Source organism: Emys orbicularis, chromosome 11 (genome assembly GCF_028017835.1).
Source record: "Emys orbicularis isolate rEmyOrb1 chromosome 11, rEmyOrb1.hap1, whole genome shotgun sequence".
Taxonomy (NCBI): Eukaryota; Metazoa; Chordata; order Testudines; family Emydidae; genus Emys; species Emys orbicularis.
This window is the reverse complement of record NC_088693.1, coordinates 13,066,500-13,088,282: the sequence shown is the minus strand read 5'-3', so window position 1 is coordinate 13,088,282 and position 21,783 is coordinate 13,066,500. Positions and strand designations below refer to the sequence as shown.

Sequence of the window (21,783 nt, the reverse complement as noted above, 5' to 3'; positions counted from 1 at the left end):
TAACATTGTACACTTAAGTACAAAATAATCAATATCTATACAATGTGGCACTTGAACCAAAGTATTGATCCCAGGGCTCTTTGAATCATAGAATATCAGGGTTGGAAGGGACCTCAGGAGGTCATCTAGTCCAACCCCCTGCTCAAAGCAGGACCAATCCCCAGACAGATTTTTGCCCCACATCCCTATAATGGCCCCCTAAAGGATTGAACTCACAACTCTGGGTTTAGCAGACCAATGCTCAAACCACTGAGCTATCCCTCCCCCTTTGCTTTGTACTTACGGGATTAAAGGTCCGATAAATAAGTTATAAACTAGCTCTTAGATCATTTTAGGAAAATGAATTGAGGTTATTTATTTATTTATTTATTTAGAGCCACGTGTTTGTCTTTAATCTCCTTGTTTCTTTTTGATACGAGGCTTTCGTTTCTTCCTGTCACTGGGTATTTCTGTTCCCGTCACTGGCTTGATGTTCCCCACTTAGACGGGCTGTTTTGCTGCCTTCATTGTCTGTATTGTTGTTGAGGATGTCATCACAGTCCATTTGTGCCATCAGATTGAACCGCTCTGCCACACAATGGGCTGTAAGGCGAGCCTCGGGGTCATGGTCCCAACACTCTGTGATGGTGTCGCACAGAAAGTGCATTCCCTGAAACGAGACGATCTGAGATTAGGTTTGGAGGGTCAGGAGAGAGAGGCATGGGAAATCAGCATTTTGAAGTCCTAGGATTACAGTGCTTTTGGGGATGAATTGTCTCAATGTTACTGTGGTTATTTCCCACTCTAAGTACACGGGAAACAGCGGTATCACAGATACCACTGGGTTATAACTGCTGCCATTCTAATTACTACTTAATATTTGTATTACAAGAACACGTACAGCCCCCAGCTGAGATAGGGCCTCTCACTGTGCTAGGCATTATCTAGACTCATAGCAAAACTGACGCAAAGTTTATAACCTAAGAGGGAGATTTTTAAAGGAGCTTAAGGGAGTTAGGTGCTCAACTCCCTTAGTCCTCTTTCATCTGCTTTGTCTAGGGGGGTTGGAGCCTTCAAAAGGTGGGTAGCGGAATAGGCTCAGAGAGGTGAAGTGACTTGCCCAAGCACGATGCCTCTCTGGGCAGAGAAGAAATGACTTTACTGGAACAGTTCATCTTCCCTAAACTTTCCCTTTTTAAAATCTGGTGTGCTGTACTGCTGCTTTCTCCCCAAGGAAATCATGCCAAAGAACCATAGCGATACACAAGTGAAAGACTGTGGCCTGTTATAAGATTGTGGCCTGGTGGATAGAACACTTTACTGGCATGCAGGAGACCTGGGTTCAATTCCCAGCTCTGCTACTGGTCTGCTGAGTGCACCTGATCAAGTTGCTTCATTTCATGGGGGGATAGCTCAGTGGTTTGAGCATTGGCCTGCTAAACCCAGGGTTGTGAGTTCAATCCTTGAGGGGGCTATTTAGGGAACTGGGGTAAAACTCTGTCTGGGGATTGGTCCTGCTTTGAGCAGGGGGTTGGACTAGATGACCTCCTGAGGTCCTTTCCAACCCTGATATTCTATGAAAGGTTTGTTTACTGACCACCAAAGGAAATAGTTTCAGCCAGGCTTGTCAGTGCACTCTCTAGCACATTAGTCTTTCCATTATAATAGCCAATGCTCTGTACAGCCAATTACTTTTTATCCTATAGTGCTTTAAAGAGAGACCAAAACTGTCAGGTGTAGAAATAAAATGGCAGTTGTCTGGCTGATGATTTTTTCTGTGAGCTAACGACTGCACAGAAGTTGTCTAGCCTTCCTTTCACCCCACAATTCCTAATTTGTGCTACTGCATTTTACATCATCATGTCAAATTTGCAACAGACCCTATTGGGAAGAGAAATTCTTCTAAATAAAACATGTTCATAGTTTTCAGTGGATTTGTGTATTCTGTGCATTCACAATTTAAATATCACTAAAAAAACCTCCAGGATCCTAATGCTAAAGATAAATATTATATCTTGAAGTATTTCTCCAATACTCTCTTGACACCCTTTTCTGACCCCTCACACAAATCTCAGATAAGTCTCTCTTCCGATTAAAGAACATGCTAGATACATTAGGATGACAAAAGTTAGAGAACAGTTGTCTACTTAAAGTGATAGAGACTGCATTTCAGTACCTTCTAAAATAATTCATGTATTTGCCTTATTGAAAAGATTTAGATTCACTTAACAAATTTCAACCTAATCTTTTAATAAAGTTTCCACAGATAGAACACAGCTGTGCCATCTGTCCTACTTTTATTGATTAAGCAGTAGATTGTCTACCACTCTCCCGAATAATGTCTTATTTTACCCGGCAATAAACATGTTTGCTTTTTTAAAAAGTTAGTTTAGAAATAAATTAGATCCTTTAAAACAAATGACTTCTAGGTTAAGATGACAAGAAGCAAGTTGAAAAAAGTTTCTTCTTGCTTTTCTAATGGCACAACTAGATTTTTTTTTTTTAAATTCAACCTGATTTTACATTTGAGTCATGCCATATTTACAATATAGAGTAGTAAATGTGTCTCTGGTTGTTTTAACAGCTTTACGTTAAAGTTGGAATTTCCAACAGTCTAAGGGAGTTAGGCACCAGATCTGGGTGACTAACTCACGTAGATGCCTTTGACAATCTCAGCCTAAAACGGTCAGGACAAATGGATCTGGCATTTTGAGCAGTGCATTGAACTTAGAGTCCGTTCTCATTTTTTCTTCGTGGGAGGGTTGTGTGCAACTCCCATTAAAATGAGTAATTTGGGCCAGTCTTTCAGTATCAAACGGATAATGTACCTTGAAGTAGTAAGGACCTTTGGTGGTAGTGGAGTGGGAACTAGTTGTAGAATGAATAAACACATGTTCTATTTTCCTCCCAGCAGATGGCTGTCACACACTGCATTTTAGGAGAACTAACTCTAATGTGCCAGGGGAAGATAAGGATCATGATCAGAAACACAACACTTTTTCAGCTTAATAAAAATCAGTCGAGGTAGAGCTTGGCTTTTGAAATCTAGCTTGGCATAGCCTCAAATAGGTGCATATTTTATCTGCAGTTCCAAATTTTACCTAAAAGCGGGTAGGGTGCAGATTTGAAGCCTATGTTCAAAAATTTAAAGAACATAGTTGTGAGATTTGAGGGCTAATAACTGCCTTCAAATGCAAGTTATAACAGCTGAGTGAACATTGCCAAAAATGTGCTCGCAAACTTTCTTCCAGCTAGAAACCACAGATTCATATGGACACTGTTTACTGCCTGGTTCTTTCGATTCCTACGAGCATTTATACAAATCGTGTTTTGTTACCGAGAGGCTCATGCAAAATGTAGCAAATGGAGGACTCAGATTTTATTCTACAAGTGTTGTGTGTGTGGCCATCTTGAAAACTCTTTGTGAGTTTAGAGGACCTCCATTTAGGAAACCGAAACCAATACCCTGTGAATTAAGTGAGCAATTGCACAGTGTGTACAGGTGACTTGCTCTAAGCTACAGGTTTTGGCTTCTAACATCGAGTCTATCTCTCAAATGAGCTAAGTTGCAGAACAGGGGTGGGATTTTTCAAAAGCGCTTACATGATTTAGGAGCTCCTAAGTCACCTAGGCAATTACGAACCCACCCCCCCCCTTTCGTCCAGTGTCTTTGTGATTCAGGTGATTTGGATCATAGATGTATTGATACTGTCATTCAAGGATAATCATGTCCATTGCAAATCAGGACAATGAATAGATGTCTTGGGTTGCTATAGTCTTTTCTTTGATTTACTATTTACCTGATGCACTAGCCAGTTGCAGGGTATCTCTGGGCGCCCTCTGCCGTGCAGCACAATGTCTCTCATGGTATCCACACAGGGTTGCTCCTGGACTTTCGACCCAAAAGGTAGCTCATAACTTTTTACCTCTAGGTGATAAATCAAAGCAGCATTACCGGATGTCTTTCATGGTTTGGTGGTACGCGTGTGTTTGCTGATCTGGCTGCTATCCATGGCTTTGAACTAGAAAGAGGATGATTTTTGTAGACAGGTCTAGAGCCACAAAGTTTGGATGCAGAGCTTAATGTCCTCAAAAGGTCAGGAGTGTTAGGGAGCAGGGTTTTGGTTCAGGCTCATCACTAAGTTAAAATGACCCCTTCCCCCACTGAATTTAAATGTGCAAAAACAGGAGGGCAGCCCCCGTTGTACACGACATCAATGGAGTTGCAAATGAAAAGGCAGGGGGAGGAAACACCGATTCTTAATAAAAAAACATTTTTAAACATCTCAGAATCTTTCCGTTGGAAAGGATTTTTTGCTTTTGGCCTCCTTGTGACGGCAATATTTCATTATAGGTTCGGTAAATGTTTTTAGAAAGTGACTTTGGGATCTGAGACCCACTTGCAGTCTGGACATGTGCCCTCTTGAGAGCAGGAGACTGGGAAGTGTTCCCGATGTAGACCCCAGAGCTGTGGAAATAGCTCCCTCTTGTGGCATGGGGGAGTTGAGATCCTCACCCTTCAGGATATGGTGCAAAATTCTTCGCGCCAACTAAGCTTTTGTCAGGAAGGGTCTAATATACAGTGACTCTCTCCAGCCTTTAATTTTCAGATTTTTGAGGTGCTTTTATATCAGTGTGTATCAAGTTAAAAAGGTGAATGGAGTGAGGTTTCTAGATGCCACAGCAATTGTAAGTCGGGCACATCTTTCCTTTTATGTGAGCCTTGTGAACCTTTTCCTCTTTCGCTCTCTGGTGTAGCAGAGGGGAGGGCTCTCGGGCAGCGTTCATGGCAAAGAACGGCATTTCTTGCTACCCCCTTGGTTTGTGTGGGGATTGCTGAAAGCAGAGCTCCTGAAAGAGGAGGGTAGGATCTTCATTGCTTTCCCCCATCCCAGATCCTAGCAATGGTCCTCTCTTTCAATGTGTGAGTCTCCTCTGTTCCAGGAACCATTCCGTCCCCTGGTGGCAGGGCAGGGCATGGGAAAGGGGACTGGAGTGAATTGTGGGGGCATAAAAGGAGGCCAGGAGAGCTCAGAGAATGCAGGAAGGTGGGGGGATGGATGGTGTGGAGAGAGGGCTCAGGCAAATGGGGAGATTTAGATGGAGGCGGGGGGGGGGGAGTTAATCATAAGGAAAACTGGAGAAAGCTGAAAGCGTGAAGGAAAGGGGCAGGCAGAGAAGGAAGAGGAGAAAACTTAGGAATCATAGTAAATTGTTGCACAGAAAGATTAGTGCCAGGACATTACAATGAAATAGACACTGATTGAATGTTATGGGGGCATGACTGGGTAGGATGTCAGAGCTTGTGAACTGCTTGTGGATGGGAGGTAGATGAACTTCATGGTATTGTCTAAAGGGACAGGGAGCCTGCTTTGGTTCTTTATTTATTTATATATATATATATATATTTGCGTTTTTAACAATGCAGTTCGCAATGTTTTTAGGTGCCTGGCTGATGGGAAATGTGTATATTCAGGGCCTGGTGGCTTTGATACATGTTTGTTGATTATTTTAATAGAACATAACTTGCCTATGGTGAGCTAGTTAATTCCCACGCTAGCTTACTGTGTGCACTCACATGCCTATAATCTGCCTTCTGAAATGAATAAGTCTTCACTGGGTGCTTTGAATTTTTGGTGGGTGAGAGCCCCTAGGATCCCATCAGTCTCTAGTCTAAAACATGGCAATTTTAGAAACTGGGAGGAGCACCAGGAATGTGCCCCCGCAGGGCTCCACTCTGTGCATGCAGGTATGTTTACTTGGCTGGCTAAGGGCCTGCTTGGAGGTGTGGGATAAAATCCTGGTTCCACTGAAGTCAATTAGGGAAACTCCCATTGATTTCAGTGGGGTTAGGATTCACCCATGAGCTCTTTTTAGACCCATTTTTTTCTCTTGTTCCTATTCCCTCCCCTTTGTAGTATTCCATCACCATGGACAACAGCCTCCAAAAATGGAGAACCAACGTGGAGATCCTGCTCTTTTCTCCATCTGTATTTGTTTATCCTGCACACCATCATGGCTTCTGAGAACCTACGCCTGAAGACCATTCTGCAGCAGGCATGTAGCAAGCAGGGAATGCTTAGCAGATTGCAGGCCTGATCCTATCAGGTGCTGGAGAATCTAACTTCCATTGGTGCTCGGCACCCCTCAGGAGCTGCTGAGCATCCAAGACTGAGCTGTATGTGAGATGAGCAGCAGGGACTGTATCAATGGAAGATGTAATGGACTGATTGTTGCTTGGTGGGAAGAGAGCATGAAAACTGTTGCGTCTAAGGGTGGTTAATTTACAAAAATGCAGGGGCTAGCTAGCATGGCCTTTGGTTCTAGAAGGAAGGGTGTACGTGGGACTACGTTGCAGTTTTCCTACCTCCTACAACCTCACACCTAGAGGCCATTTCCCATAAAACCAAGGCCATGGAGTAGACGTCCATTTGTTTGAAGGACTCCAGGTCTTCCAGATTCACTCTAGACTCTAGAACCTCAGGAGCCATGTACCTGGCAGTGCCAACCTAGCCAAAAAAAGAACAGAGATGAGCAAATATATCTGCAAGCAGCTGCAGCATGGTAAGTACCTGCCACGTTACAACTGAGGTGAGTAGGTGGAAAACACTGAAATATCTTCATGGCCTGATTGTTCTTGCTCAGGAGCAAACTAACACCAACTGCCAAGCACTAGGAGTATGTAAGATGGTTTCCCATCCTCCCTTCCTCCTGTTCAGCTTCATTGTGAGCAGCCACAGGGAGTTCAATGACCATGCACTGTCTGCCTAATGACTCTGCAGGTGGGCCCCATCGCCATGGTATCTGAGTCTCACTCCATGTCTACACTACCCGCCGGACCGGCGGGTAGCGATCGATCTATCGGGGATCGATTTATCACGTCTAGTGTAGATACGATAAATCGATCCCCGATCGCTCTGCCATCAACTCTGGAACTCCATCACGGCGAGAGGCGGAAGTGGAGTCGACGGGGGAGCGGTGGCCGTCGATCCCGCGCCGCAAGGACGCGAAGTAAGTGATTCTAAGTCAATCTAAGATACGTCGACTTCAGCTATGCTATTCTCATAGCTGAAGTTGCGTATCTTAAATCGATTTCCCCCCCCCCCCAGTGTAGACTCCTGCACCAGCTCTTTTAGAAAAGCTACAGTAGATCGTTTATTTGCTTTATCGTCAACATTAAACATTACTATGCACTGAAATGTCTAAACTCCCTTAGGCCTGAAATAGATCAGTGACTGTACTGGGTTTGTGTGTAATTTTAAAGATAGCGTCATGGTTTGCAGGTGTGCCTAAGCACATCCCAGTCCAATACTGAGCACTTTTATCAGATGGGCAACTCTAGTTTTAGATTTCAGCTTTAAATCTAAGTGGCATGTGGGCAAATTCATAAAGTTCTCCAGACTTCCCCCTCTCCCCACACACCCCTTCTCATTTCCACCATGGCCTTCTTGCATTTGGCAGCATGTGGTTTTCAGCTTACAGCATACTTGGGATGTATTGTTAAGTGACGCCAAGAATTTCTGTAAAGTTAAGTCAATAACCCAGCTTTGGCTTCACTCACCTGCCCGCTGTTAGCAAAGTCATCCGCTGTTAAGGAAGGATCTAGCTTTAGAGCAATGCCAAAATCACAAATCACGCACTCCCACTCGCTCTTCACCAGGATGTTGGTGCTTTTGATATCCCGGTGAGCGATTGGGATCTTTGGCCTGCCACAGGCAGTGTAGTCGCTGTGCAGGTGGGCCACGCCGTCCACCAGGGAGCCGGCCATTTTTTGTAAGTCTATCCAGCTCAGAATGTGTCGGGACAGATAGTCCTTCAGGTTGCCCCTTCTATGGTAGGCAGTGATGAGCCAGTATTCCTTCCGGGGCCCAGACCCCCTGTCCTCTGCTGTAAGGAATTGAAGGACGCTCTCATGCTTGAGGCTGGCCTCTGTAAAGATCTGGCTTTCATTTTTCCATGAGGAATATTCCTCGCATGGGAAAATCTTAACAGCTACTGTCTCGTATTGCCCCGAAGTGGTGTGGTTCAGCTTGGCCCTCCAGACCTCGGCAAACTGGCCTTTCCCCACTATCTCATCCAGCTCAATTGGCAACAGCTCGGTGTTATGGTTGATGCTGTTGACGCAGGTGAAGATCATGCTGGAGTGATTGTCGTCTGTCATCACAGATAATTTCTCATCGTCCTCAGCAGCTTTTCCTGGCTCGGGCAAAGCCTGGTGCTGTGGGTGCTTCTGGCCCCAGTCCTTGGCTCTCTTTTTCTGCTTCTGGGTGCGGCAGAGGTAAAATATCACCGTTATCATGACAGCCATGAGCAGAGGGGGGAGCAGGCTTATTGCTGCTACAGGAATGGCCTCTTTGCTCTGCAGCATGGAGTATCCTGTAGAAAGGAAAATGAATAAGAATGTGCTGCTATAAAATACCTGCAACGGCTAGTTTTGGTAGTGCCTGGGGAGAAAAATGGGAGCTAGTTAACTAAGTATTGCCAAGGACATAACATGCACTGCCCGTAACTCTGAGGGTAAGAATTCTCCTGTCTCTGATTATTAAAGTGACTGCCAGCTAGTTTTAGGCCTTACATTTAGCTTGTGCAACATGGTGAGGGTTCCAAAAATTAGTATTTTAGCGCACTACCTTAGTGAGTGTATGTGCCCCACTGCCCTCTACTGGATGGAATCAGAACTGCTCAACTGTCAGCCAGAGGTCTTGTAAGCTAGCAAATTCTGTCTTACAGGGGTGCTGGAACAACGTGTATCGTGGGGGTGCTGAGAGCCATTGAACCAAGCTGTAAACCCTGTATATAATGGAAACCACTTCAAGCCAGGGGGTGCAGCAGCACCCCTAGTTCAGTACCTATGCTGTCGTAGCTCAAATGGTAGAGGTTTCTTGCAAGATGATGATAATGTTGAGTTCTTATATAGCACTTTTCATCAGTAGACCTCAAAGCACTTTACAAAGGAGGTGAGTATTGTTATCCCCAGCTAGGGAAACTGAGGTACAGAGAGGTGAAGTGACAAAGTCAACCAGCAGGCCAGTGGTAGCCCCAGGAATAGCACTCAGGGCACCTGGGTCCCAGTCCAGTGTTCTATCTACTAGGCCACGCTTGCTCACCAAATTTCAAGGTATGAGAACATTCATCTTCTTTGTAACAGACGAGGTGGGATTCAACCTGTGACTATCTGCACACAAAGAACAGCATATTTCTACTGTTCCACTAACCAAGAGAAGAGTTTTGGTTCTATCCCTGCTTTCCCCGTGAAGTCCCAAGTGGCCATGATATGCAGCATTCCCACTGAGGTCATGTCAGGAAATCTTGGTTGGTCCACCTACATCCTTTTTTCAGAGTAGCAATGTGCATACCACCTATGTGTGTATTAGTTCCTCAACATCTTGGAGCTGTTAAAACTGATTTCTTACAAACTACGTGCACAAACCTTCCAGTGATCTGAAAGCCAATGATGAAATAAAGATGGAAAGTTTTGGATTGGCATTTTGAACACCTCAAAGATTGGGATAGTTTGGATCTGGGGATCTGGTTCATAAACAGAAGCCCTTTGCAAAACAGTCAAAAACCACTGTTGGTATAATGCAACAGAGAGTCCTGTGGCACCTTTAAGACTAACAGATGGTGTTGGTATAATGAAATTGTTAATGGAGATAAAGCTGTGGATTAAGGTGGAATGGAGAACCAGACTCTTCTGTCAGTGCATGAGATGCAGTCTTATATAGGGCTAAATTCTGCTGGTATTAACTGAGGAGTACCTTACTCCACAGTATTCCTATTGAATTTGGTGAATCTACGCTTGTAGCAGGGCGCTATTCAGAATGAGCAAAGATATTTGAATCAGAATGATAAGGGAGAGAGAGAAAGTTCCTTGCATTACTGCTAGTGTGAATGACTATAACTTGAGATTCATGTAACTGAGGGCCTGACTGCCCATAGAAAACTTTAAGTTTTTTTGTTTTTGTTTTTCACATTTTTGTTAAACACTTTTCACCCAAATATTGACCAAGAATGTTTTTAAAAAAAAAAATCCCTATCAGCCTTCAGATTACTTGAAGAAGACACTCACACAACATATAATTCGCTGATCCTTTGATGTTTGCAATTCCTAGAGTAAAAATGCTGACTTCAGTAGAGATATTCAAGTAAAATCTTACTCAGATATTTTTCTGCCAAATACAATAACTGAGGGGAAGGAGTATAAGACACATTCCTTAAGCAAAATCCCCTGCTGTTTGACCTCAGTGTGTACAGTTTATAATTCGGGTTCTGGAAAAACAGACCGCTTTGTTGTTTTACTTGGCAAATTCCAAAAAAAATCTGCTGCAGCTAATTTCTGCAAAGCTGTGAAAGTATTTCTAAAATAGGCATCAAGTTCAAACCACAAGATCAACCCAAATGGCTATAAATCAGTAACGAACCCAGGAATATGTTTATTTTGGAAAGTACTAGACGTGGGTATCACCCACTGCTCTAAAGGATTTACCCAATGGATATGATCACCTCTTTGAAAAGCTGAAGTTCAACAGAGTGAGAGTAAAGAATTTTCAGGTGGTTTTTTTTGTTTTTTTGTTTTTTTAGGGAATTATGTGCATGAATCCTGCTAACAAATAGTCAGAGTTGTGAGCGTAACTTTTGCCAATTACTTAACGATGAGGTTCCTCCATGCTGCAAAATCCCCAGATATGAGTGGGGCCATTAAACGTTAGATCTTTTCTGCTTTTTCTGAAAACAAAGGCAGCATGTTGAAAACCAAATACTGCAGTGCATTACTGGCCATTTAATTCAGTCCCTGTCAGATGTGAATTCGAACTCCTAGGCCAAGCTCCATCAGCACAACCTTTGAGACGCCAACTCAATATTTAACAAGAAATGGCATCTTCTGAATGCATCATTTCCATTTCCACCACCAGTGCCTTGCTTCCTAGGCTGGGGTTATCAAGCATGGCTGGGAGGAGAGGAAATGACACATCTGCACATGTAATGAGATCACTGATGAGCTCTAATGTAGACGTGTTGCATTTGTATAGCTTAGTCCCAGCGAATTACCAGAGTAAATCATTCCACTGCAAATTTTCTTCTACACCAGTGCAGTGTCAACATTGGAAGTCCCAGATTTCCTTAATGAAGGCTGGGTCTAAGACTGTAAATAAATGGAAAATTGCTTTGGAAAAATGCTTGTCTGCTTTAGTCATTTCCTTCTTAATCATTTGTCTTCAATCAGATTTTGTCTCTATGATATTTAAGGTTAAAGTTTTAAAAAACAAAACAAAATGCAAACAATCTTTTAAAATAATATAAGAAGTTATAAACAATTTATAAGGGCATGCATCAAGTCTGGGTCTTGCAAAATTGTCATTGGCAAGGTGGTTCAGATAATGAATAAAAGCAGAAGAGCGATTACCTGATTGCCTTCTATGACCAACCTGATTGCCTTCTATGATGAGATAACTGGCTCTGTGGATATGGGGAAAGCAGTGGACGTGAGCTATCTTGAATTTACTAAAGCTTTTGATATGGTCTCCCACAGTATTCTCACCAGCAAGTTAAAAAAGTATGGATTGGATGAATGGACTATAAGGTGGATAGAAAGCTGGCTAGATTGTCGGGCTCAACGGGTAGCAATCAACGGCTTGATGTCTAGTTGGCAGCCGGTATCAAGCAGAGTGCCCCACGGGTCTGTCCTGGGGCTGGTTTTGTTCAACATCTTCATTAATGATCTGGATGATGGGATGGATTTGAACCCTCAGCAAGTTCACAGAGGACACTAAGCTGTGGGCAGAGGTAGATACGCTGGAGGGTAGGAATAGGATCCAGAGTGACCTAGACAAATTGGAGGATTGGGCCAAAAGAAATCTGATGAGGTTCAAGTGCAGAGTCCTGCACTTACGACAGAAGGAGCAACAGGTATATACATTGGGCGTAAGACAAGCACTGGCATTCTACATAGTCAGGACCAAACCATTTTGGCATCCCACCGAACTGTTCGTGGCAATAGTGGACAGAATTGAAAGGTCTTTCAATCTCCACACAGAGAATTTCATTTTGAATAACTTCTTGTATCCACATGTATTATGATCTGGCAGGAGTCTCTCCTCCAGACAAGCTGACTGCCCACTCTGCAAGATACCAAACATCCTCACCAGCATTCCTAGTGCAGATCTGTATCCTGGACGTTAGCAAAGCAGCAGCCTGGTCATCTGTGCATACTTTCTCCTCCCATTGCGCCGTCATTCAGTATTCAAGAGATGCTGCCAAATTTGGTTGAGCTGTATTGCAGTCTTTGTGACCATGAACTCTGATTCCTCTACCTATTTAACTGCTTGGCAGTCACCAAGAGTGGAATGCACACGCGCAATCACTTGAAGCAACAACGGTTACTAACCTTTCATAATTGTTGTTCTGCGAAATATGTTGCACATGTCCATTCCATGACCCCCGCCCCACCCCTCCGCACTGGAGTTTCCAGAAAGAATCATAGAATATAGAATATCAGGGTTGGAAGGGACCTCAGGAGGTCATCTAGTCCAACCCCCTGCTCAAAGAAGAACTGAGGGGGTCAAGGGTCAGCTGGGCCCTTTATACCATCCCCATCATCGCACGGCAGCAGAATGTGTTTGAGCTGCCCCCACAGGTACCAGTGAGGGAAAAAATGTCCAGCAACTGTGCATGGCGCACATGCACGCTGAGTGGAGTGGACATGTGCAATACATCTCGAAGAACAACAGTTATGAAAGGTTAGTAACTTTTTTTTTCTGCTCTCCTTTACACCTCGGCAATTCCTCTGAGGCTTTGCCCCCAAAAGGTGAACTAACGTGTGTGAGCGATCTAAAATCCTAGGCTCTATAGTTGTACCATGAAGTAAACTGGGTGAGGTGAACTGTAGTCAGGGGTCTAGTGTTGACTTCCCCTAGTTACCTTACAGTAAAAACTACAATGTCTTGTCTCCACTAGGATTTTAGAAAGGGATAAGTCACACATGTTAGTTATCCTGTGGTTAAAAAAACCTACCTTTTTTGAAGTGAAGACACACCCTGACATCAGTGGGGTTTCATGAGTGTTTCTGGGTAGGACTTGCTCTAGAATTTCATGATTTATTGTAGCTAAAATTTTCAGAAGTGTTGACTAAGTGTGGATGCCTCAGACTTTGTTTCTAATCTGAGCCCCTTGTGCCACAGGAAACACAGGCCAATGGTGGATTCTCCATCTCTTGATGTCTTCAGATCAAGACTGGATGCCTTTCTGGAAGATCTATTTTAGTCAAGTGTAAGTGAAACTTTATAGCCTGTGACATTCAGGAGGTCAGGGTAGAAGATCTAATGGTCCCCTCTGGCCTTAATAACTATTAATCTGGTTTTCAGAAGTGCTGAGGGCTGCAGTTTCCAATGGGAATTGTGCATCTTTAAAGTGACATGCCATCATTGAAATAATAATAATAATTAATAAAAAATACTCACCATTGGTGTGGTTTTCAAATATGAGTTTATCGTTGCATTCCTGTTCATCCACACAACCACAGATGTAAAATATTCCTTCCTCACTAGACTGATGGGTCATGATGCACCGTGAGGTGTTGTAATTTGGAACCATTACATCTTCTACTGGGAGCTGTGGGTTGTGGCACAGAGTGCTGATCTTAATGCTGTCATTGTCTTGCTTCCTGAAAATATGCAAGGAATCAACAATGCATCAGGCCAAAATCTCTGCATCCAAAAAATATACAATAGCCCTGTATGATAAAAGCATCTCAAACCTGGGCTGCTTGTTAGTTTGATACCATGTGGTGTATGGATTGTTTGCAATGGATATAGTGTAGAGCAATAGCTCTCAACCTTTCCAGTCTACTGTACCCCTTTCAGGAGTCTGATTTGTCTTGTGTACCCCCAAGTTTCACTTCACTTAAACTACTCACTTACAAAATCAGACATGAAAATACAAAAGTGTCACAGCACATTATTACTGAGAAATTGCTGACTGTCTCAATTTTACCATATCATTGTAAAATAAATCAATTGGAATATAAATATTGTACTTACATTTGCCTGTATAATATATAGAGCAGTATAAACGACATGTCATATGAAATTTTAGTTTGTGCTGACTTCGCTAGTGCTTTTTATGTAGCCTGTTGTAAAATTAGACAAATATCTAGATGAGTTGATGTACCCCTTGGAAGACCTCTGTATACCCCCAGGGGTATGTGTATGCCTGGTTGAAAACCACTGGTGTAGAAAGACATTGAAAAAAAGTAACACTTTTCTTATGTGTCAATGGGAAATTTACAACAGAGATTAATAGCAGGATATGGGTCAAAGAATGAAGCTGTTATCAGTAGATTACTCATTGGTTAATGATCTGTGTGAGATTATCAGGTAGCTCCTTTGCCTTAAATGGAACTAAGCTAATTTACATCAGGTTGAGGATATAGTCCATTGATTCCAGAAGTTCAAGGAAGAAGCTGCAACCTTCACATATTTATTGAATGATGCCACTCCTCCAATAGTCCAAGGACCCCTCCTGACAGTGCAAAGCAGTGAGCTTTTAAATGTGGTCCACCTATTTTCACCATGATAGTAGGATCTGATCCTGAGTAGTTCTGTTCCTGCAACTCACTGCTGTTCAGCACCCCTCTGAATTAGGTTGTAAATCTGCATGTGTGTGCCTGGTTCATCGTGACACACCACTAAATATTCATTCTCTCTCTCTCTCTCTCTCTCGTACTTACAGTTACTGTGTCAACTTCTTTTGGGGGTATTTGTAGAAAAGAAAATATGGTGGTACATCTGTGTGTAGCCCTTCCCCCCCCCCCCCCCCCAAGCTGTGGCTTAAGCCTCCTCCCTTTTCTCTCCCTGGTACTTGCTATCACTATTATTTGGAGCAGCTTCTCCCCTCTCCTCACATGGTTCAGGTCCTGGGTTCTGTGCTTAGTGCCTCCACTCAAAGGGTCTCCTCACTGTGCCACAGGGAAAGGAGACCCATCCTGGTCCCATCAAGTTTAATGGGGGTTTTGTCATTGACTTCAGTGAGGCCAAGACTTGATCCAGTTACTGTTCCAAAGTCTACTGAGGCATCGTGAATTTGCATAGTCTATATTCAGAGCTCTTTCAGTGCCCTGCGTTCATGACTTGTAACTAGGGCTGTTGATTAATCGCAGTTAACTCACATGATTAATTCAAAAAAATTAACTGTGATTAAAAAAATTAATCGTGATTAATCGCACTGCTAAACAATAGAATACCAATTGAAATTTATTAAATATTTTGGGTGTTTTTCTACATTTCTGCAACAGAGCCGTGCGAACGCCTGTTCTCACTTTCAGGTGACATTGTAAACAAGACATGCAAATTGTAACCAAACTTCTTTGAGCAATTGGCTGAAGTAGGATTGAGTGGACTTGTAGGTTCTAAAGTTTTATATTGTTTTGTTTTTTGAATGCACTCATTTTTTGTACATAAGTCTACATTTGTAAGTTCAACTTTCATTATAAAGATATTGCACTACGGTACTTGTATTAGGTGAATTGAAATATACTATTTTGTTTTTTACAGTGCAAATATTTGTAATCAAAAATAAATATAAAGTGAGCACTGTACACGTTGTAATTGAAATCAATATACACCTCTACCCCGATATAACGCTGTCCTCGGGAGCCAAAAAATCTTACTGCGTTATAGGTGAAACCGCGTTATATCAAACTTGCTTTGATCCGCCGGAGTGCGCAGCCACCCTCCCCCGGAGCACTGCTTTACCGCGTTATATCCGAATTTGTGTTATATCGGGTCATGTTATATCGGGGTAGAGGTGTATTTCAAAATGTAGAAAACATCCAAAAATATTTAAATAAATGATATTCCATTATTGTTTAACAGTGTGATTAAGTGTGATTAATTTTTTTAATCGTTTGACAGCCCTACTTATAACGTAAAGTATTGTTCCAGCACATGGCCTTCCCTGACAGGGAGCTTTTCACTAGCCCAGATTTCATGGGTAGTGTGGCATTATTTGATGTGGTCAAATATCTTCTGGTGACTATAATGAGATCGACACTTATTGTTACACGATCCTACTTCCAAACCAGGTCTGCTGGAATGAAATGCTTGGTGCCCAACTCTCTGTAGCTGCCCCATGTGTGAAAAGCTGGGGAAATGTCTGTATTATCTCTTATGAATATTGTGTGACACTGTTTCCCAGTTCAGTTTTGTACTACAGCTTGCTTGACTGCATAGAGCTAAATCAAAGGAGGCTGTTACAGAGCTTAGCAGGAAAGGTAAAACAATGATAGAGGTAAAGTCACCCTCACATACACAGCTTCAAAGGACTTAAGGCAGGGGTGGCCAACCTGAGCCTGAGAAGGAGCCAGAATTTACCAATGTACATTGCCAAACAGCCACAGTAATATGTCATCAGCCCCCCATCAGCTCCCTGCCCTCAGCTCCCAGTGTCTCCCGCCCACCAGGAGCACCGCCGATCAGCACCACCTCCTCCCTCCCCACACCTCCTGATCAGCTGTTCCATGGCGTGCAGGAGGCTTGGGGGGGAGGAGCAGGGCCGGCGCAACCCATTAGGTGACCTCAGTGGTCGCCTAGGGCGCTAACATTTGGGGGGCAGCAACTGCGGTGGCTGGATCTTCGGCCGCCCCAGTTGTTGGCGGTATTTCAGGGGCGGGACCTTCCGCCGCCTCTGTCGGGGGGCGGCATTTCAGGGGGGACCTTCTGCCGCCTCTGTCGGGGGGCGGCATTTCAGGGGGGACCTTCTGCCGCCTCTGTCGGGGGCGGGACCTTCTGCCGCCTCTGTCGGAGGCGGCATTTCGGGGGCGGGACCTTCTGCCGCCTAGGGCGGCAAAAAAGCTGGCGGCGCTCCTGGGGAGGAGGGGAAGGAGCAAAGGCATAGCAGGCTGAGGGGAGGGGGTGGAAAGGGATGGAGTGGGGGCAGAGCCAGGGGTTGAGCAGTGAGCAACCCCGGGCACATTGGAAAGTTTTTGTGTCTGTAGCTCCAGCCCTGGAGCCTGTGCTTATACAAGGAGCCGCATATTAACTTCTGAAGAGTCGCCTGTGGCTCCGGAGCCACAGGTTGGCCACCCCTGACTTAAGGTATCAATGGCTGTGCCATTAATGGCAGCAGAACATAGAAGTTAAGGTAACAATCAGGGCCGGCTCCAGGCACCAGCTGAGTAAGCTGGTGCTTGGGGCGGCAGATTGTTCGAAGCGGCATTCTGCCCAATCCTAGGGCAGCACGGCCGCTTTTTTTTTTTTTTTATTCCGCTCCGGCCGCCCTGTAGGGGGCGGCGGCGCGGAGAACCAGAGCGCCCTGCAGGGCAGTCCTCTTCCTTCCCTCCCCGCCGACCGGAGCGGAGCCCTCGCGGCAGGAGGCAGAGCAGCGGGAGGGGCCGCGTGGCAGCGCCCCTGGTGTAGCCCTGGCCACCCCCTTCTCTCTCTTTCCCGCCCGCTCCCTCCCCCTTCCCCCCCCTCCGTGTTTTTTTTTTTTTTGTTGCTTGGGGCGGCCAAAAAGTCAGAGCCGGCCCTGGTAACAATGGCTGGCTCCATCCAGGCTAAGAAGTTTTACTCTTCTCAAGTCTAAGCCTGAGATCAAAGGGAACTCAAAAAGCTTCCTGAACCTAGAAAAGGTAGGGATTGCGAGAGGCTGGCCAGCATGCATTAGTGAAAAGGCTGACTGTGTAACTGAGCCATTCAGAGACAGGGAGAGAGCTGCAAGCAGAGTGGGTTGTTTCTCCCAACTCTGAGATGGGGAATAAGCCAGACTGGCTGAAGCTACAGATAGAAAGGTTAAGCTTAGGTAAGGCAATATGCGAGTGGGTCTCTTTGCTATTTTAAATCTACTCCTCTTAAGCACTGTGTAACCTTTGGTGCAAAATAAATCCTGCTTTTTTTTTTTTTTTTTTTTTTAAGAAGCTGTTTCTGTATCACTACAAATGAATGCTGTCACAGGTTCCCAAAGAGAAACTTGTGCGGGGTCCAACAATTGTGTTGTGGTAGCACCTAGAGATGATAATATTTAATTACAATGATATGTCTGCAACCGGTGGTGATGGTGATCCAAATCTCTGCTCTCCAAGATGTGGCAGTAATTTAGCTGATAAAAATGTTCACTCAGAAGAAGGTACTTGGATAAGCACTTGTATTTCATTCTTCTTTTTCAGGTGGAGCCAATAAATGGTATTTTCTGGACTCTTCCTCAGTTGGTCACCAAGTTTGTGGTATAATTGCTAGGTTTAACATGCTGTCCTTGAATGACCACCCCATGTCTGGCTTTCATTCCACAGGGGACAGAACTAATCTTTGGATAACTCTTCACTGTTTCTAGAGATGTCTTGACCTTTTGATTTGACAAAATTATAACATGCAGGAAATAGGGCCCTGAGCATGCCCAATATGTGTGTTGTGCCCATGTTTACATAACGGATTCAGTTACTGAGTAACTACTGAACAGAAAGAATGGGTGATGTCACTTCTGAGCATTATCTCCTGGTATTTACCCTCCAGACATCCCCTGAGGGAGACTTCAGGGGTAGCCACCAGCAGGGGGCCTACAAAGGACAGTGGCTCTGGAAAGAGCTGTACTGCCATGAAAGATGGGAGTGGACATCTAGGGAACGTTGTGAAGGGTCTTGGAATGCAGGATTTCCCTGTGGATCTCAGAACAGCCATGGATCTAAAGGGGCAAATATCCTTGTTTCTCCCTACTCCAAATGGGACAACTCAGAGGAAACAGAGACCTTGATGTCTTGGAGGTTCCAGGAGAATTTTTCCCCCTTCCGTGGGTTTCTATGCAGAAGGCAGCGGCAGTGTTGTGTTTTTTAAACGTGACTGCACCATTTAACTACACCCAGGTAATACAGTGAGCAATGCCCTGAAAATGCATGCAATAAACCTTATCAGAGGAATAATTCTCGATGTTTTTATATGAGGTGTTATAATGTAATCAATCCTAGAGTTGTAATATGCTCTAGTTAAACAATATTTTTAATGGACAGAGTTCATTTACTTTTAGTACCCTAGATCGCCAGCCTTTTTAACAAGGACGTTGTGGAATATTTTCTAAAGTGTCTCAGGGCCAGATTTTTAAAGGTCTTTAGGCACCTACCGGCATCTTTAGGTATTGCTATTGCTAGGTTTAACATTTCATCCTTGAATGACCATATCTGACTTCATTCTATAGAGGACATAACTAGCCTTTGGACACTCTTTACTGCTTCTAAAGATGTCTTGACCTTTTGATTGACAAAATTATAACGTGCAGGTAATAGGGCCCTGAGCATGTCCAGTAGGTGATTGTGGTGATTATCTGTTGTGTTCGTTCCCTCTGGGGCACCTGGCATTGGCCACTGTCAGAAGACCGGATACTGGGCTAGATGGACCTTTGGTCTGATCCAGATGGCCGTTCTTATAGAAATCATATTATAATATCAGTAGTAACTGACTTCTCAAGAGATTTCACTTTCTGGAATTAATGCATTTGTTTGAACAGCATACATTTTGAATTAAATGTTGATGAATTTTCTGCATCCCATGTAGCTGTGTTGTTTTAGTCAACAATAAGAATAGTTAAAATATTTAAGGACCTGCTCCTGAAAGCTCACTCGAGAAGCTGCACTCATTTTAGTGGAATTACTCACATGAATAAGGTTGGCAGAATTGGGCCAAAGCTATAATAGCAGTAGTCTGTACTTTGAGGTTTTATTTTAAATTAGTATTCTATACTATGTCATGTTATGTCATGTTATGATGTCAAACAGCCTGTTAAAGTCAATGGAAATCCAATCTAGATCCAAATTCAATAGCTTGGGTCCATTTTTAGTTATTGTTTATTGCTTGTATATCATCACAATATACATAGTGCTTTACAATACAGATGAAGATTAGATTAAACTGAGAACGAACAGGAAATGGTAAGAGAGAACATATGGTTATGTAGGCCCTTGGATGCTTGGTGCATGTGTCTTGGTGGCAACCAAATGTTACTTTATTATTGAATTAAGTTATTTCAAAAGTATCCGAGCCGATAGGAATGTAACACTCCGGTTCGGACAAGTGTTTTAGGAGGAGGATGCCTGGGCTCAGAAACTAGGTAGATAAACATTGTATGAGAATCTATATAGATTAGAATGACCGATAGAGACAGGAATCTGTCTTGGTACATGGCCTCCATCACTGTAGTATCTGATTAGGACACTATGATCAGGTAGTCACTTGGGCCCAGATCCTCAAAGGTAATCAGTAGAAGTTAGGAGCCTAGATACCTTTTGAGGGTCTGGGACGTGGAAGCTAGTGTGTGGCATTGTTCTTGGGAAATCAATCAGAACAAAATAAGGTATGAAGGTGGATGTGGGCAAAAAATACAAAGAAAGCATCCCCAGGGAAGCAACTCGGGCTAAGTGAAAAGGTGAACAGGGTAAGAGCAGAGAGGTCAGAAGGGGAGCAACTTTGTGAAGATCTTTGAAGACGAGGAGCTTGATACTGCTCTGACAGGGAACAGTATGAATTTGTGCATATACCAGTATTCCTTATAAGGGGCAGAAAAATGGTCTTGGGGCTGAGACACAGGAATGGGAGTCAGGAGACCAGAACAATATTCCTGGCTCTGCCACAGACTCCCTGTGTGATTTGGATACTTAAATTCTCTGTATGTCTGTACTTCATCTCATCTCATGGGTATTGTGAACTAAATGTCAGCAAAGCACCCTGAGATCCTTGGACAGACGGTGCTGTCAAAGCGCAAAATAGCGTCCTTTGTATAGCACCACAGATGTACACAGGGCTGGATGGTGAGTAACATACATGGCAATAGTAGCCCCTCTCCATGGCTGTACCGTGTTGTATGGTCAATACAGCTGGAGTGCCTCATAAGGTCTCAGACTTTTTTTTAAGGAGAGGAGGGTGGGAGCTTGGCAGCTATTAACTGGGAGATTGTTCCAATTCTAATGGGTGGCGCATGTGTGTGCACGGTATAGAGCCATATCTATTTAACAGCTAATAGAATGGTTTCCTGTTAGTAACTGTGAAAGCAGCATTCCAGATTAGATGCATGTCCCGGCGCTTTGCAGAGAGCACTGACAATGGTCTCCAGGGGGAAGAGCTTAACCACAAAACTGAGTCGTCGTGTTTTCTTTGGACTCTTGGGTTTTTCTTCCAAAAACAGCTTTTATCAGCGTTTCAAGAACACAGATTTGGAAGGAAATGAAAAGCCAATGCAAAGCCAGCCCCAGAGAGTGACTGAGGTAACCGTGCCACAACCTCCAGTGAAAACAGGCACTTTTACCAAGTCACATTTACCGCTGCTAGGACTGTGAACATGTAACTCTTCCAGACGGGCCTCCACCATGTTCTGCACCAAGAGTGGCAAAAAAACCCTGCAATCGGCAAGTTGTCAGCTGGATGCTTTCCCCACTCGTGGGGGGTGAAGACTGAAGGTACCCACCCCAAGTCTCTCCAGAGTGGGCGAATGCAATGTGCTTCTAAGAGATCGAATGCCTATTCCAAAGCCCATTTGCTTCAGTGGGGTTGGACTGGGCTGCTGCTCTGTGGCAATCTGTTTTTACTACAAACAGATTTCAGGCATCAAGGCAGTGGAGACCATATGGAGAGCTTGAAAAAACGAGGCTAGGTTATGCATCCTGGGAGTTCCTGTGCATAAGGAAACTATAGACATAATTACCTTTGCACTCATGATGTTCTACACTCGCTAGCATCTCCCATCCTGGGATCGCCAAGTGGGGAAAGTGAGGCACACAGAGGTTCCATGACTTGTTCAACGTTGCTCAGAAAGTCAGTGGTAGAGCCAGGGATA

The 21,783-nt window shown here is 44.0% G+C and overlaps 1 protein-coding gene across 1 annotated transcript in view; it reads right to left on the bottom strand.

The window, feature by feature from the left end:
• Positions 1–436: 436 nt before the first annotated feature.
• Positions 437–21,783, bottom strand: part of LOC135885767 (TGF-beta receptor type-2-like) — a 47,335-nt gene continuing 25,988 nt past the window's right edge. Inside the window, exons 4-8 of the mRNA XM_065413671.1 lie at positions 13,437–13,639; positions 7,541–8,355; positions 6,347–6,488; positions 3,780–3,907; positions 437–649 (exon numbers count right to left, since the gene is read on the bottom strand). Of these exons, the coding sequence (XP_065269743.1) occupies positions 437–649; positions 3,780–3,907; positions 6,347–6,488; positions 7,541–8,355; positions 13,437–13,639 (1,501 nt within the window). The remainder of the gene's footprint in view (positions 650–3,779; positions 3,908–6,346; positions 6,489–7,540; positions 8,356–13,436; positions 13,640–21,783) is intronic.